The sequence below is a fragment of the Cynara cardunculus genome, assembly GCF_001531365.2.
Source record: "Cynara cardunculus var. scolymus isolate 2C chromosome LG 8, CcrdV1, whole genome shotgun sequence".
Lineage (NCBI taxonomy): Eukaryota > Viridiplantae > Streptophyta > Magnoliopsida > Asterales > Asteraceae > Cynara > Cynara cardunculus.
This window is the reverse complement of record NC_037535.1, coordinates 22,120,055-22,135,867: the sequence shown is the minus strand read 5'-3', so window position 1 is coordinate 22,135,867 and position 15,813 is coordinate 22,120,055. Positions and strand designations below refer to the sequence as shown.

The 15,813-nt window shown below is 33.7% G+C and overlaps 2 protein-coding genes across 2 annotated transcripts; one reads left to right on the top strand and one right to left on the bottom strand.

Moving 5' to 3' along the window:
- Positions 1-3,652: 3,652 nt before the first annotated feature.
- On the top strand, positions 3,653-9,733 carry LOC112517398 (adoMet-dependent rRNA methyltransferase spb1). Its single transcript, XM_025124815.1, has 11 exons — positions 3,653-4,188; positions 4,903-4,950; positions 5,040-5,195; positions 5,312-5,358; positions 5,696-5,852; positions 5,945-6,006; positions 7,274-7,466; positions 7,671-7,760; positions 7,971-8,113; positions 8,187-8,313; positions 8,501-9,733. Exons 1-11 carry the CDS (start codon positions 3,712-3,714, stop codon positions 9,488-9,490), a joined length of 2,490 nt encoding a protein of 829 aa, XP_024980583.1. The 5' UTR covers positions 3,653-3,711; the 3' UTR covers positions 9,491-9,733.
- Positions 9,734-10,968: 1,235 nt separating this feature from the next.
- Positions 10,969-13,504, bottom strand: LOC112516311 (putative pectinesterase 11). The gene is made up of 5 exons (XM_025123326.1): positions 13,263-13,504; positions 13,009-13,168; positions 12,734-12,922; positions 11,623-11,861; positions 10,969-11,379 (listed from the first exon to the last, which is right to left on the bottom strand). The coding sequence occupies exons 1-5, from the start codon at positions 13,502-13,504 to the stop codon at positions 11,178-11,180; spliced, it is 1,032 nt and encodes a 343-aa protein (XP_024979094.1). The 3' UTR covers positions 10,969-11,177.
- Positions 13,505-15,813: the final 2,309 nt, after the last annotated feature.

Here is a 15,813-nt window from a genome sequence, read left to right as displayed (position 1 = left end):
TCGAGCCGAGCAATTCAAGCATTTGACTTTTTCGAGTCAAACATGTTCATAAACCATACACAAAAATGTAACTATTATCAAACTCAAACCAATAAACGACTTAATCAATCGTGAGTTCGAGCCCTTTAATGAACATCGAATTTGATAATTCAAAAATTATTCAAGTTCAAGCCTGGTTTCTTTTTTCGAGCCGAGTTTGAATGGCCTTGACTTGTTTACACCCGTAGGCGGGTCATTGAAAAATGTAATGTTTTTTGGTCTGTATGATGTATTTCTAAAATCTTTATTTTGATACTTAGGGCCTGTTTACCAAACGCTTATCCGGGTAAACGCTTACCAAGTAACATTACCTCACCGGATGAATATAGTAAGGACCAAGAACCTTACCCGATAAGAGCAAGACAAGGATCAAGAGTCTTACCCGGTAAATGAGGGTGACGACTCTTACCACGGTAAACGCTTACCGGGTAAATTTTTGTATACTATATCGTTTTGGTGGACTAAAATCTTACCAGGTAAGTATATAATAGTGTTAAATTTTACTGGTAAGCACTTATTAGGTAAGTGTTTGATAAACGGCCCCATAACATAATATAGCAAATATGGAAAAGATAAAATACAAAATAGGAATTTACTCCACACCAAAAATAGGATGGAACAGTAACAAAAATATTTTTGAAGGTAAATATGGCATTTAATTAATCTTAATATTTATTACGGTTCAGAATAAATACAATTTGACCCTAATCAATCGACTTTATCGAGAAAGATTATTTTTTTTAGGTCAAGAGGTTGTGAACAAGGTCTCGAATCAACTTAGTGGTCTTATCATATATCTCAGTATTGAGGATGATACCTAAGATTTGTATTTTTCTTATCACTGAATATATATCTTTACTTGTATGACTTAAATGTCTCGTATTTTTCAAAAAAATGATTCGATTGATAAGATTTGACACGATACTTGTGAAATCGATGAAATTGATATTCAAATATTTCTTCTTATAAGGTTAAATACTTGATATTGTTTATGATTGGAGTCACTTGGAAATACATTACATCATATGGTTTTGAACTAGTTTGGCTTGAATTTATTTCCTTGTAAACATTATAATATTTTATTAATATTTTTTATAAATATTTTATTAATTTTATATTATATTTTTTTATAGGTTGTTTAAAATATAGAAAATAAAGATCTAATTTTTTAAAATTTTCAACTTATATGTATTATTATTTGAAATAAGAGAAAATTTTAAACTTATATAATTCTTTAAATTTTGATGTGATTTTATTCTTGCCCACCAATTAGATTAGATTGTTATTAATTTTTATTTTTTTAAAAAGTGGGTTTTAACTTCGAACCTTCAATTTATTGAGGAAGTAAGTTTTTGAGTATTTTGAGATCTAAATTTGGGTTTTATTGTGTATCTGATATAGTGGTTGGTCTTTGTGCGTCTTTAGTTTTGGGTTATGTTTGAGAAGGTTCTTGAAGGAACTTTACTTGTGAACCTCAAACCTTCATTTTTGGAAGACAGAGTTGGTTTTGGAATCTAGGTTAACTTGACCTAGCAAGGTGAGTTCAAGTTATTATGTCAAAACTATGTACATGCCAAAATATGTATTTAGAAATATTAATGTCTTTTACTTAATATTTACGAAATTTGTTGTTTATTTGATTAAATTTGTATCTTTTATATATTTGGGATATGAAATCCCTATGAAATTTTTAGAATGATTTATTGGGTGTTTGAGAGACCAAATGATATTTATTTCATAAAAAGGGAATTATTTGGATGACTCGATACAAAATATTATTTTAACTTTTGAAAATGTATTTGGAGTTAAAAGAACGATTTTATTTGGCGTTGTTAAACAAATCAAAGTGTTTGTTGATTTGGTTCTGGATCAAATATGTTTGGGGACTTTACCCAACTTGTGAACTTTTGATAGTGGCGTAATAGCCTTTTTGGTCATAAACGTATGGATATTTGAAATATGTTTTTTCTGGATTATGCGGTTTACATTGGCTTTATTAAAATAGTCAAGTGTTTGTACGAGACCTTTGGAATTATATGCGGTTCTGACATATTTATTTGATATTACACATTTTGGGTGCGTGAATTATTTATTTTGTGTCGTGTAATTTTAGACTGTAATGCAATGGATCATAAGTATAAGAGTCGGTTTTATGGAATATGTAAGGGATGAGATTTTCTGTTTATAAATCGGAAATAAACATTATGATTATTATGTAATTTCCAGTTCATACTTTACTATAGCTTGGAAATCGACACTGTGATTATTATGTAATTTCTAAGTGAACGCGCTTGTTATCTCATTTAACTATAGATTGGATTTCGTTGATGTCAACAGTTATGATCTCATTTGACTGTAGACTGAATTTGGTTGATGTCAATGATTATTTATCTATAAGATATTATCGTATAACATTCATTGTGGCTTACTTACGTGTTTGTCACATTTATGGATACGTGTGTCCCCCGTCACCAGATGATGTTATTATCCTAATATTTGTGATTTTGGGTTTGAACCTTATTTGCGTTTTTTGGGGTATTCTGAATAACAGAGTCTTTTATACATGATTAAAATAACTGGAAAGCTGTTACTTTTACGTTAAAGACATTTCATTCGAGAAATTTACGTTTAATAAGCAGTTATTTTATTTTACTGTTTATTTTTTTAATCAAATATGATATGTTAGCTGTAATCTAGCCTTTTGGGAGCCCATCACTAGTCCGATCCCCAACTCTAATACCATATGTTACATCTCAGGCTAAACCGTATCAGATATTGTCCACATCTAAATTTGCAGTTTTAAAACATAAGTAATAAAAGAAGTATTCAGTCCCTTATAAGACAACTTTTATTATCCACACTAGTCATGTGAGATGTTACAATATTCCCATTGTACTTGTTTTTGTTTTTAACTAGAACTTAGAAGGATACTCGTATAATGCAGCGAGATATATCTCGATTTCAATGTTTCATTTTATTTTGTTTGGTCACTGTCGATGTTATAATACGAATTTATGTAGTTTTGAGCAAACGATAATATTTTTCTTGATAAAATATAAATTTGAAGTTATCATAAAAAATTAAAAAAAATATTTAAAAGTTCTCATTTTTTGTATAATTTATTTAATTCAATTTTTTATTATAATATAATTTAGTTTTAATGATGAAGTAATTTATTTTTGGTTTAATAATTTTTTTATAAAGACAACAACTCAGTATTCTATTACAACTTAATAACTATCTTAATTATATTTTAGATTTTATATTTAAAATAAGAATTTTATCTTAAATTTGATTATATTTATCTACAGTTTGTTACACGAATTCAAACATAAAGCTTAATAAGTTGTACTTATGTATAATTTACTTGTAATTTTGAATTTTAAGTAATATACATCAATAAACAATACTTTATATATAAAAAATAATTTTTAAAAGTTTTTATCAAATACTTTATAATATTGTATAGATAAATGGTTTTCAAATTAGTTTTTTTTATTGGATTTAAGGACTTGATTGACATTTTATGGGGAAAAAATTGAAATAAACGAAAGCTTGGGGGTAGACAACAGCAATCGACTCCATCATATGTTTACCTCCTCCTCCATCCGTAAACCCTAAATAAAAGGCTTCCCCTAAACCCTAACTCATCCGACACAGCAGCAGCCAACAATGGGTGGAAAGGCCAAGGGAAAGCATCGTTTGGACAAATTTTATCACTTAGCCAAAGAACATGGCTACCGTTCTCGTGCTGTTTGGAAACTCATCCAGCTCGATTCCAAATACACTTTTCTTCGTTCTTCTAATGCCGTTCTTGATCTCTGCGCCGCCCCCGGTGGGTGGATGCAAGCCGCCGTTGAACGTGTGCCTGTTGGAAGCCTTGTAATTGGTGTCGATCTTGACCCCATTCGCCCCATCCGCGGCGCCATAGCCATCCAAGAAGATATTACTACACCTAAGTGTAGGGCAACTGTTAAGAGATTAATGTCTGAGAATGGAGTTAGGGCTTTTGATTTGGTGTTGCACGATGGTTCTCCTAATGTTGGTGGTGCGTGGGCTCAGGAGGCTACTAGTCAGAATTCTTTGGTTATTGATTCAATTAAGCTTGCATCGGAATTGTTGGCTCCGAAAGGCGCTTTTATTACCAAGGTATCCATCTGTTCCCCTATTTACATATCTATAATTCGCATGGTCCTTAATAATTTCTATTTTTCAATTTTGATTCGTGATTATGGATCGTTCATGCTTCGCCAAATTCATAATCAAACATTCAAACGTTTGATTCAGCTGAACTAATGGTTCCTGTCTTTTCTACATGTTGTTTATGACATTCTGCGCTTTTGATCGTGTTGTATTTGGTAATTTAAGTATGTATCCGCTTTTGGTTGTGTTATTTGCTAAATATTTTGGCTCTCTTCCCTGTATATATTATATGATATTTCGTGTATTAATGCACTTGTGGAATTTGTGTACCTATATATTTCAGGCACCAGTCAGTTTGGGGATACACTGATACTGCTTTATATGCGTAATGCTTATTACTGAATGAAATGAAAAGCTGTTGTCTTCAAGAATATTGTGATGATTTTAACTCTGCATTACTTCTCCATGTGATGAATTTTTGAAAACATCACATCTTTATTCAGACACTAATTTACACCCGAAATTCTGAATTGATAATGTTTTCATATTTTGGTTTCTATACTTCTCCAGGGTACTCTTTAATCCATTTCAGCTTTATAATGTTTAGTTATGTAGTAGAAGCTATGGACATACTCCTTTGTTTATTACATGTGCACAGCTAACTGCGATGTGAGAACAGCATATATTTAGATTTTAACCACTTGATAATACCTGTAACAGGTTTTCAGGTCACGAGACTACAATGCGGTTCTTTACTGTCTTAGACAGGTATTGGATCTTTTTTTTTAATTGTAATATGTTCTGCTTAGTGCACCCTACATTTAATGGTGTTTTTGATTCGTGGAATCTGTTGGCAGTTATTTGAAAAGGTTGAGGTGGACAAACCAGCTGCTAGTCGTTCAACTTCTGCTGAAATTTATATTGTATGTCTAAAATACAAGGCACCTGCTAAGATAGATCCTCGTCTTTTTGATGTTAGGCATCTATTTCAGGGAGGGAAAGAAGCCCCAAAGGTAATATCATCTAAGTTTATCTAAGTTGTGGATTTTTTTTCTTTCTGTTTGCCACTTCAGGTTATAGTAATAGAAAACTAAACTGGTCCTCATTTTGTATGAACTTACCAATTTAGGTTATTGATGTACTTAGAGGAACAAAGCAGAAAAGACATCGTGATGGGTAAGCCATTCTTATATTTATTACTGATTTTAGCTGTTGAATTGGAAGTTTTCCACAAAATGTAATCTAGTTTTGGTTTAAGGGGATATTGGTTGCTGTGTATCAATTAGTTACACAGCTTGGCACAACACCGTTGGAAACAAACTATAGGAGGTGCATCACCATTTGCGTTTTGTTCATGAGAAAATGAATGCACATCCCACATTAGGAGTCTTATGGACTTGTCTATTGATATGTGAAGAAGTTCTGTTAGTTTCTTTGTGTCCAGTCATGTAGAAGATAGAAAAAGAGAGAGGTTATGGTTGTTGGCTTCTTGTTAACCACTTAAATGTATCAGATATGAAGATGGTGATACGACTTTGAGGAAAACATGCACAGCTACAGACTTTATTTGGTCAAGTGCTCCGCTTGATATTCTTGGTTCTGTTACATCTATAAACTTTTCAGCTGACACTTGTTTGCCTATAAAGGATCATGCATTGACTACAGAGGAGGTAATGCCTAAGCTAACTTTTTATGATTATTAGGGTTTCCTTTGTTTTTTTCCAGAAGCGCCTGTAACAATTTCAACTTCTTGTTTTGCTAGGTCAAAGCACTATGTGATGACTTGCGTGTTTTAGGGAAGCAAGACTTCAAGCATCTGTTGAAGTAAGGAACACCTTGTCTTTTCTCTCTTTTTTGGCCACATACATACATATACATATATATATATATATATGTATATATATGTACTCCCTTTCCTCCAATCTCTTCAATGTTAGATGGGATATCATCTACATGGAATATTTCTACATCGTGGTGATAATTCTGACTAATCTCATGAATTCTATGTTTTGTTACCTCACCATATTGAGCACCTTATTCATTATTGACATGGTGCAGCAATTCTTGTGCCTCATAAATAGTCTTAAAAAACCTATGGCAACTGGTAAACTTAGAGCATCTATGGTGGAAGTTCATCGTTTTGTTATACTAGGCATGCATAAGCCGTTTCACCACTTTGGAAGGAGGGATTGTGGTGAGGGGGCAAAGAACCGCTTCGCTTCGTTTCTACAACATGGCACATCACTTCAATGATGGGTCCCACCTTAAAAAGTATTAAAAAATTAAAATGACTAAAGAATTATTATACTTAAGTACCCTTTTCCAAGAATATAGTATCGTAAACAATTAGTATCTGTTTCAATTTTGTTGTTATAATTTAATCATATCATTTAATAAAATAAGTAGTTTGAATGTATTTTTTAAAACTAGTCATCATTATTTTAGTTTGATCTTTATCTAATAAGATTATTTTTGCAAACATAATTTTTATACTAATCAGCATTGTTAATTCAAATGAAAATTAACTTGTAAATATTACAAATATAAAATAAAATGTTTTGTATAAATGATATGAATTTATATTTAAATGAAAAAAGTTAAGTGCTTCCCGTTTATGGAACTGTCAAGAGGTTTCATGATTGTGGAATGGGGTTCATGACTGTGGATGCTCTTAATCAAATTAAATACTTAAATCAAATGAGTTTGGTGGTTTGATGGGTCAACATCTTCTTAGTCAAACAATATTTGTCATTGATGAGGATGAATCAGTTAATTGTGGAGCGAATTTGCAATGCTGTATAACCTTAACCACTTCTAAAAGGATGCCGTAGAACGACTTGTGGGGTTTAACAGTCTAATGACAAACTTATTCGGTTATTCCTATTACTCTCATCTGGTTATTCGTATCAATCAAAGGAAATTTGTGAACAACTGTAAGATATTACTTATCTAGTTCGAACTTATGTGACAATTGGTGGATAGTATTCTCCATTGCATGTAACCTTGAGTAAATCATTATTATACTAGATATTCAGATGCTACCTCCCTTTAATTTACCCTGATAACTTTTATGTTTGATTGGTATATGAAGGTGGCGTATTCATATCAGAAAGGCCTTGTCTCCTTCGGAAAAGGAAACTCCTAAACCTACAGATGCTGAACCAGAGAGCAAGGTTGATGAGGATGAGGATGATGATGTACTGAATGAAATGGAAGAACTGACAAATGCTATGCTACGGAAGAAAAAACAGGCAAAAAAGATTGTTGCAAAACGAAGAGCCAAGGTTTGATAGGAATTGATTGCTCCCATCTTAAATTTAGCTCTTTTTATCTCGTTTCTTTATTGTGATTATTCCCATAGACATGTTTAAAAATTGATTACTTCGATTCACATCAAATGGATCTTTTAGAAGCGGCTGCTGCCTATTTTACGTGTTTACTCTTTACTTGATTATTTTTTCACACTTCCATTTCACTGGATCATGCAGGATAAAGCAAGGAAAGCAACTGGGATGCAGAGTGATGTAATGGAGGATGGATACACTGATTATGAGTTATTTTCTTTATCATCTATCAAGGTTAGATTCCTATTTTGTTTTCATATTAAATTGCAGTTCAATTAAATCATGATTTGGATATGGATGGTCACAGTTAAATAAAGTTCAGTAGGTTGTTACAATCCGTCATCACTACAAATTTGTTATCTTGTGATGTGGCATGATCTTAATGATGCATTCGGATTACACATCCAATTTTGTAATCTTTCATTCTGTGTGATTGTCGTTCAGGGGAAGAAAGATTTGGTAGCTGTTGATAACACGGAAGATGATAATCCAAATAACGAAGTAGTGGATAGTGACGATGAGGGAGGCCGAGTGGGTTCCCAAGATGAGTCAGCGAGTGATATGGACTCTGAGGAAGAGCGTCGAAGGTCGGTATATGAGTGGATCTCAATAATCTTTTCACTTGGGTAGTTTTGATTAAAACCCACATTTTTCTTTCAGATATGATGATCAGATGGAACAGTTGCTTGAAGAAGCTTACGAGAAATACGTATCCAAGAGAGAGGGAAGCACAAAGCAGAGAAAGCGGATGAAACAAAAGCACTCCGAGGATGGTGAACTTCTTGAGGTTTGACTTTTCTTGTATATTTATATCTTGATTGTCATTATGGTCAGAGCTGTTCAAGGACCGGATGGCCCTCTAATAGTGGGATTGGACAACCATTATCAACAAGATGGACTGGCCTGTTAAAAAATCTTTTGCTTCGGATATCTCCGTGCGAAGAGTTGATGTTTTCATATGTTTCTTGGTGTAGGGCGATGAGGATGGTGACGAAGCTGTTCATCCGGATGAAGATTCCGACAATGATCATGCTGATCAAGAAACTAATCCTCTAATGATACCACTTGATGACGACGAGCCTACTGAGGAGGAAATTGCTGCAAAATGGTTCAGCCAAGATGTCTTTGATGATGGCGATGAACAACAAAATTCGAAAATGGACGAGAGTGACGATGATGAAGATGAAATGCAAGTGGATAAAAAACCCGATAATCAAATCATGGTTCCAAAGAAACCAACATCAAAAAACCCACCGAAGAAACCTCAACCCGTTCCAGCTGCTGCCACTGAAGATTTCGAGATCGTCCCTGCCATAGCTACAGATTCGAGCGATGACTCATCGTCAGACGACTCGGATGACGATGATGTGGAGACGAAAGCCGAAATCTTGGCTGTTGCCAAGAAAATGCTGAGAAAAAAACAAAGGGAACAGATGCTGGATGATGCTTACAACAAATACATGTTCCACGATGATGAAGGATTGCCCAAATGGTTTATAGATGAAGAGAAGAAACATATGCAGCCGATGAAGCCCATAACTAAAGAAGAGGTTAACGCAATGAAAGCTCAATTCAAAGAGATAAATGCCCGGCCCGCTAAGAAGGTGGCCCAAGCGAAGGCCCGAAAGAAGCGGGTTGCAATGAGGAAGATGGAGAAGGTTCGAAAGAAGGCAAACAGCATTGCGGATCAAGCGGATATCAATGATCGATCAAAGATGAAGATGATAGATACGTTGTATAAGAAGGCGGTCCCGCAGCGGCCGAAGAAAGAGTTGGTGGTGGCAAAGAAAGGGGTGCAAGTGAGGACTGGAAAAGGGAAAGTGTTGGTTGATAGGAGGATGAAGAAGGATGCTAGGAAACATGGGATGAGCAAGGACAAGAAAGAGAAAGGGAAAAAGAAGGGGGGCAAAGGGCAGAAAGGTAAAGGGTCCGCCCCGCCCAAGGGTAAAACGGGAAGAAAGTGAAGTTGTATCAATATAAAGTAGAGATGCACGAAAAGGCCCGGTTTTTGTGCATCTCTAATATGAGTATGGTTTTGGTTCTTGAACCCTGGAGAGATGAGTTTTGAATTGAAATTTTGGAATGCTGTTTTAAGTGTAAGATAATTTTGATCGATCGATATAACATACGGTTTCCGTTAATTTATTTTGAACAATCAATGCAAGTTATGGTAGAACGTATTTTGGAATATATCCAGTTTGTTTGGTTTAATTTATTTTTAATGTAGGTTATGATAGTATTTTTCTAGTTATGAGTAGGTTTTTCAACTTCTAGTTACGCCTATGTGTGGAGTGGTATGGTGACAAGATTGAAGTGGACATGACAAGAGGGTAGGACTAAATATGACGTGATAAGTTGTCTGTCTGGTGTTTGATACGATTAGGATTGGACTCGACAAGTTATCTATAAAAAAGTTGTTTGATGATTTTTACATATATAACAATTATAAACAAAGATCTAAGTAAAATATTTAAATAATTAAAATATTATATATATATATATATATATATATATATATATATATATATATCACCCCTATACACACACATATATACATATATATATATACCAAATTTGAATGAAAAAATTGACATAACTGATGATAGTTCGAAAAAGAACTTGGTTAGTACAAAATAAACCTATGTTTTATTCTGCTTAGAAGATTTTTATGAATTGGTGAAGACGGCAATAAAGGTTGTTGTAGAGATAATGGTGGATGTAGCGATGGTCGAAGAAGGTGATGGTGTTTGAGGTAGAGAAAATGGCAACTTATATGGTGGTTAAGGTGGAGGCAGTGATTGTGGCAGAGATAGGGGTGGAAGGCAGTGGTAGCTACTGGACGATAGTGACTGTAGACGATGTGAAGATGGTGGACAATAATGGTGGTGGTTACGGTCGAGAGTGGTCGAGGAGGTGGTTGTGCCTGATGTGGTGGTAGACGGTGGTAGTGGTGGTGGTTATGGTTATTATTGAGGTGGATGTGGAGGTGGCCAATAGTGGTTCTAATGGTGGTGGAGGGAGCCAACGTTGTAAATTAGAGAGATTCGGATTTGGATTTGTAAGGATTTAGAATATTTGTGTGCTCCGTTTGTAGAATTTAGAATAAAATTGAATTTATTTTTGTATAAATAATTTATAAAAACAAATTATAAATAATCACAAAAATAATTAAAATTACATTTTTATTAATTGATTATTGTAAAACTAACTTAACATATATTAAAACATTATTCCATATAAATCCTACGAAATCCCGTGAAATACCACCACCTTCGTAAAACTTTAAAATCTTATGTTTGTGGGATTTCAAATCCAGAAAATTCTTCAAACGTAACATTAAGAATACAATTCAATTTCCATTTTACATTTAAATTATACTTTCAAATACAATCAAATTTTGTATTGATAGGCAATTAAGCAAAACACTAGTGAAATAATTAAAAAAAAAAATGAACACAATCTTTATTTGTACAAGTTCTTATAAGTAACATTAAATAGAAAAACATAAACACTTACATAACCATATCAAACGAAACCAATTCAAACTGATCCAGTTTATCCCACTTGAAATATGATCTGTTAGGTGGGGCATACCCAGACCTAAAATGATCCCTTTCGATGAAATCGCTTTCATATGAACTTGATGCAATTCTAGTTTCCCCCATCTTCTATGGGACGAGGCAAGTGTTTCTTGAAGTGGGTTGGCGTTGGTCTAAGCCAACTTCTACCCCCGATCATGCTCTTGTTCAAAAAGGGTGCACTCTCGTCATGTGATAGCTCACGGGACCATCCGACCCTCTTCGACCTATCCGCCCCTGGACCATAACACTTATATTCGCCATAGTACACCGTCCTATAAACAAGATTCACCAAAAAAGAGTCATTGGCACAGCAGGACATAGGTTGCTAGTAGAGTCCAGCCTCCCAGGAGGTCAAGAACTCAAATCTCACCAAAGTTGAGAAGCATGTGAGTATTTACTACATATGAATATTATATACTTCAAACAAAAAGGATTCACCACAAAAACATGATTGATCACATTTTTTTGATGATAAAACATGAAATGAAAAGTTGGGATCAAGATAAAGTTCGCACCTTTCCTTGCTTGGATCATCCCAACCACGCCATCCCTCCGGTGATATTACATTTGACATGAAAGTATGTGCAAATATGACACGAGAGCATGAACCCCATGGCCTTCCAAGAACGGTGCCATCACCCATGCCCGTTATCTTACAACCCACAAATATGAAACCTGTATTCTCAAAGGGTGAATTCCGATGTTGGGCTGTTATTGTTCCAAAGGTTGTAGCTAGTGAGTGTAGGTGGCAACTCTGCAACAAGTTTATGAATGCATAAGGTTGAACGACAATCAAAGTACAATGGTACAATATTTCCAAAAGTTTATGAATGCATATGGTTGAATGACAATCAAAGTACAATAGTACAACATTCCCAAAGTTTATGAATGCATAAGGTTGAATGACAATCAAAGTACAATAGTACAACATTCCCAAAACCCACATCAACTAGTCACATATCATCAAATTTGTAACCACAGTGTGGTGCCTGATTGGTTTGAGCTTGGCTCCAAAGGTCAAGAGTACCAGGAGGTCTCAGGTTCAAATCCAAAGAGGAATACAAATCCCCTTGTGGCCACGGAGGTTCAAATGCGGTGACTCTGGGCTATCTGCAAAGCAGATGGTCGCCCTGGGATTAGTCAGCTGGCATAGCGGGTTGGATAAACCTTTCATTTTTCAACAAATGCTCTTTTAAAGAGAGATTTAAAGGAGTTTTATACATCTTGACATGGTATCATAGACGGGTCTAGCACAACTAGAGAGGACACCCTCTAGCCTCTGTTGGGGGGAGGGAGTTCTTTAAAGTATATAGTATTTATATGAGGCAAATACTCACACACACTCTTCACCTTTGGTGAGGTCTGTACCCTTGACCTCCAAGAAGGTTAGGATTTACCGGTAACCTAGATACAACTATGAGGGGATATGTTGATGTCTCTTATCTACTAGACAAGAACCATCGAATATATCTATCTATATATAGGAGCCTCTTTTAGAGAAAGATTTAGAAGGGTTCTACATATCCTAACCATCAGATATCATTCAAGCTAAGCATTTCGGCAGCAACATTCTCAAATTCATAGATTTGCCACTATGTTCATTGGATCATGTATATGAGAACTTACTTCGAAAAGAGAAGCAGCATTTCCACAAATGAAATCAGTGGCTCCTTCAATATAACAATTGTAGTAATAGTGTCTACCAGAATCATCAAGCAAAGTGTCCTGATAAGATAGAATTCGACACCCATAAAGTGCAGCTCTATCCCCTGCTACCCTCAATGCAATAGCTTTCCCACTCATCCCAAATGTGTTCTACAAAAATGGTGGAATTCAGTTACTAAATAGTCAAATTCAATCAAATTGCAAACTAAGAAGACGATAAACTGTTAAAAGCGTACTTGAATTGTGAGATATCTTGCAACAAAATCGGAAGCCATTACAGATAATGTCGGAGAATTGAAAATGTCGCCACCGTCGTTCCATGTTATGATGGTGTTGGAGGCCTCCGTACCACTCAAAGTTATGAAGGGTTTATCGGCAGGAACAACAATCTTCTCTCTGCTCAACCAGAAAACAAATCGAGTGGATTAAAATTCTAACTGAATCAAATCTAATTGTAACTGAAGCCTGAAATGTAGAAGTACGGATGAACCTGTATGTTCCTGGTTTGATCCAAATGTAAATAAGCTCGGAGTTATTAGAAGCAACCGCATTAATGGCGTCCTGTATCGTTTTATAATCACCTTGTCCTGATTGATCTACGACTATCAAAACTGTATCCGTAGTCGAAGAAGATGTAACCGCCATTGAAAACGAAGCAGAGCAAACATCAAGCAGAATGAATACAAGAACAAAAACTCGTAGAACATGATAAACTATATACGTGACGGCCATGTGAAATCAAACTCGATATAGTAGTACTAATCAAGCAAAAACAGACCAAATCCACTCGTTTTCGCAAGATTGCAGGCTAATCAAAGGGGCAAAATACCAAAAAATTGAATTAACAAAGAATGTCAACGGAAAATTGAACCGATTTCTTGCAGTTACAGCAGGGTTTCCCTGAAATTCACAAGTAAACGGAATCAATTACAATAAATGGCGGCCAGGGGAAGATTTCGGCAACCTAATTTTGGAAAATTGAATGAAGAATTAAATAGCAATTGGGTTGAAATCTAGACGCAATCTGAAGCCAAAAAGATGAAGATGAAGAGGAGAATTTGCGTGCGATGCATGCGGAGGAGTGGGGCGAGAAGAACATGGAACGTGTAATGATTTTGAATATTGCTTTGCTCATCGTTTTCCCGCATTCTTTTTTGCTGTCCACCTGCGTTTCTTTCATGAAACGTGTTTCCTCCAAAAACAGTAAACTACACCGGATCCGGATCCAAACCATCCTATATATCTGAACCATTTTAGTTCCGGTTCGTAACCGGTTCAAGGGGCCGTTTACTCGAACACTTACCTTTAAAATTCAACATTATCGCTTACTTATCGGATAAGTTTTAGTCTACTAAAACGAACATGGTATGCAACAAAATTTACTTGGAAGTGTTAACTATGGTAAGAGTTGTCGATTTCACTTAACGGGTAATAAGACTCTTGATCATTGCCTTTGCTTTTATCGGGTAAGATTTTTGGTCGTTACCATATTTATCTTGTAAGGTATCATGACTTGGTAAACACTTATCCAGATAAACGTTCGTTAAATAGCCCTAAAGGTATGTTAGACAATATGTTGAACAAAAACTTATAACTCGTTGTCATGTTTGGTACCACAATTATAATGTGACCGAATATGACCAAGTGGGAATTGAAACAAGTTAAGCAAAACATTAGGAATATAAAACAAGTTTGATAAATTACTAAACTATCCATTTGATTTGGGTTATGTTTGGCAAATTAGCTAATGAATAAATCATATTTAATAAAAAGTAGCTGATGAATAAATCATATTTGATAAAAAATAGCTGATAAACATGTAAATGACGTAAAATAACATCTTAAGAAATTAGTTGATTACAAAATTTTATAATATAATAATTTTTTTTAATAATATCTACATTATAGTATAAAGCATTTGACAAAAATTCTTAAAAWCCATTTTTTATGCGTAAAGTACTGTTTATTAATGCATATTACTTAAAATCCAAGATTACAAGTAGATTGTGCGTTAGTACAACTTATTAAAGCTCCATATTTGAATTCGTGTAATTAACTGCAGATAAACATAATCAAATACGAGATAAACATCCCATTTTAAATATAAAAAATCTAAAATATAATTATAATAATCATTGAGTTCTTAGAGAATAATTAATTATTATCTTTATAAAATGTTAGATTATTAAACCAAAAATAAATTATTTCATTATTAAACTTAAATTAAATTAAATATAAAAAAATTAAAAAAAGTACATAAAAATTAGAACTTTTAAATAGTTGATTTGATATTAACATTGATATATGTATTTCAAATTTTTATGATATTTTCAAATTTATATTTTATTCAAAAATAAAATAATTATTGCTTTCTTAAAAACACATAAAATCGTATTATAACATCAACAGAGACAAATAATAAAATAAAACATTAAAATCGAGATGTGTCTTACTGCATTACGCGAATACTCTTCTAGTAATATATTAATATAAACAACTTAGTAAAGAAAAATTAAAATAATATATTATGTTAATTAAAATAATTATAAATTAATTATTATATATATTTAAATTTTTAGGAAAAAAAATCTACATTAATTTATTATTTTTTTAATAAGATTCTAGTATATGTTAAATGTATTGGTTTTGTAATGAAAAATAATTTAATTTTTTATAAATTATTAATGAATAACGATATTTTATTTTATTTTAAATTATACAAACCAAACATATAACAAATTTCAAATCTTTCAACGAAATCCAAATACCTAAAAAATAATCCATTAAACCAAACAAATCCTAATACCTTTCATATTTGTTTCCCCGATTTCGGAATTTTATCCCTTTTAGTCATGTCCACGTAGCAACTTCTAGTTTTCGAATTTAAAGAATTACCTAGAACAGAATACCGAGACCTTCGATCGATGTTTTATGAGTTATTAAAACATGAGACAAAAAATCAAACGCAAACATAAAATACAAAACAAGCAAATCGCACGTGATTTCACATTGAAATCACATGTGATTACGGAACACGGTTA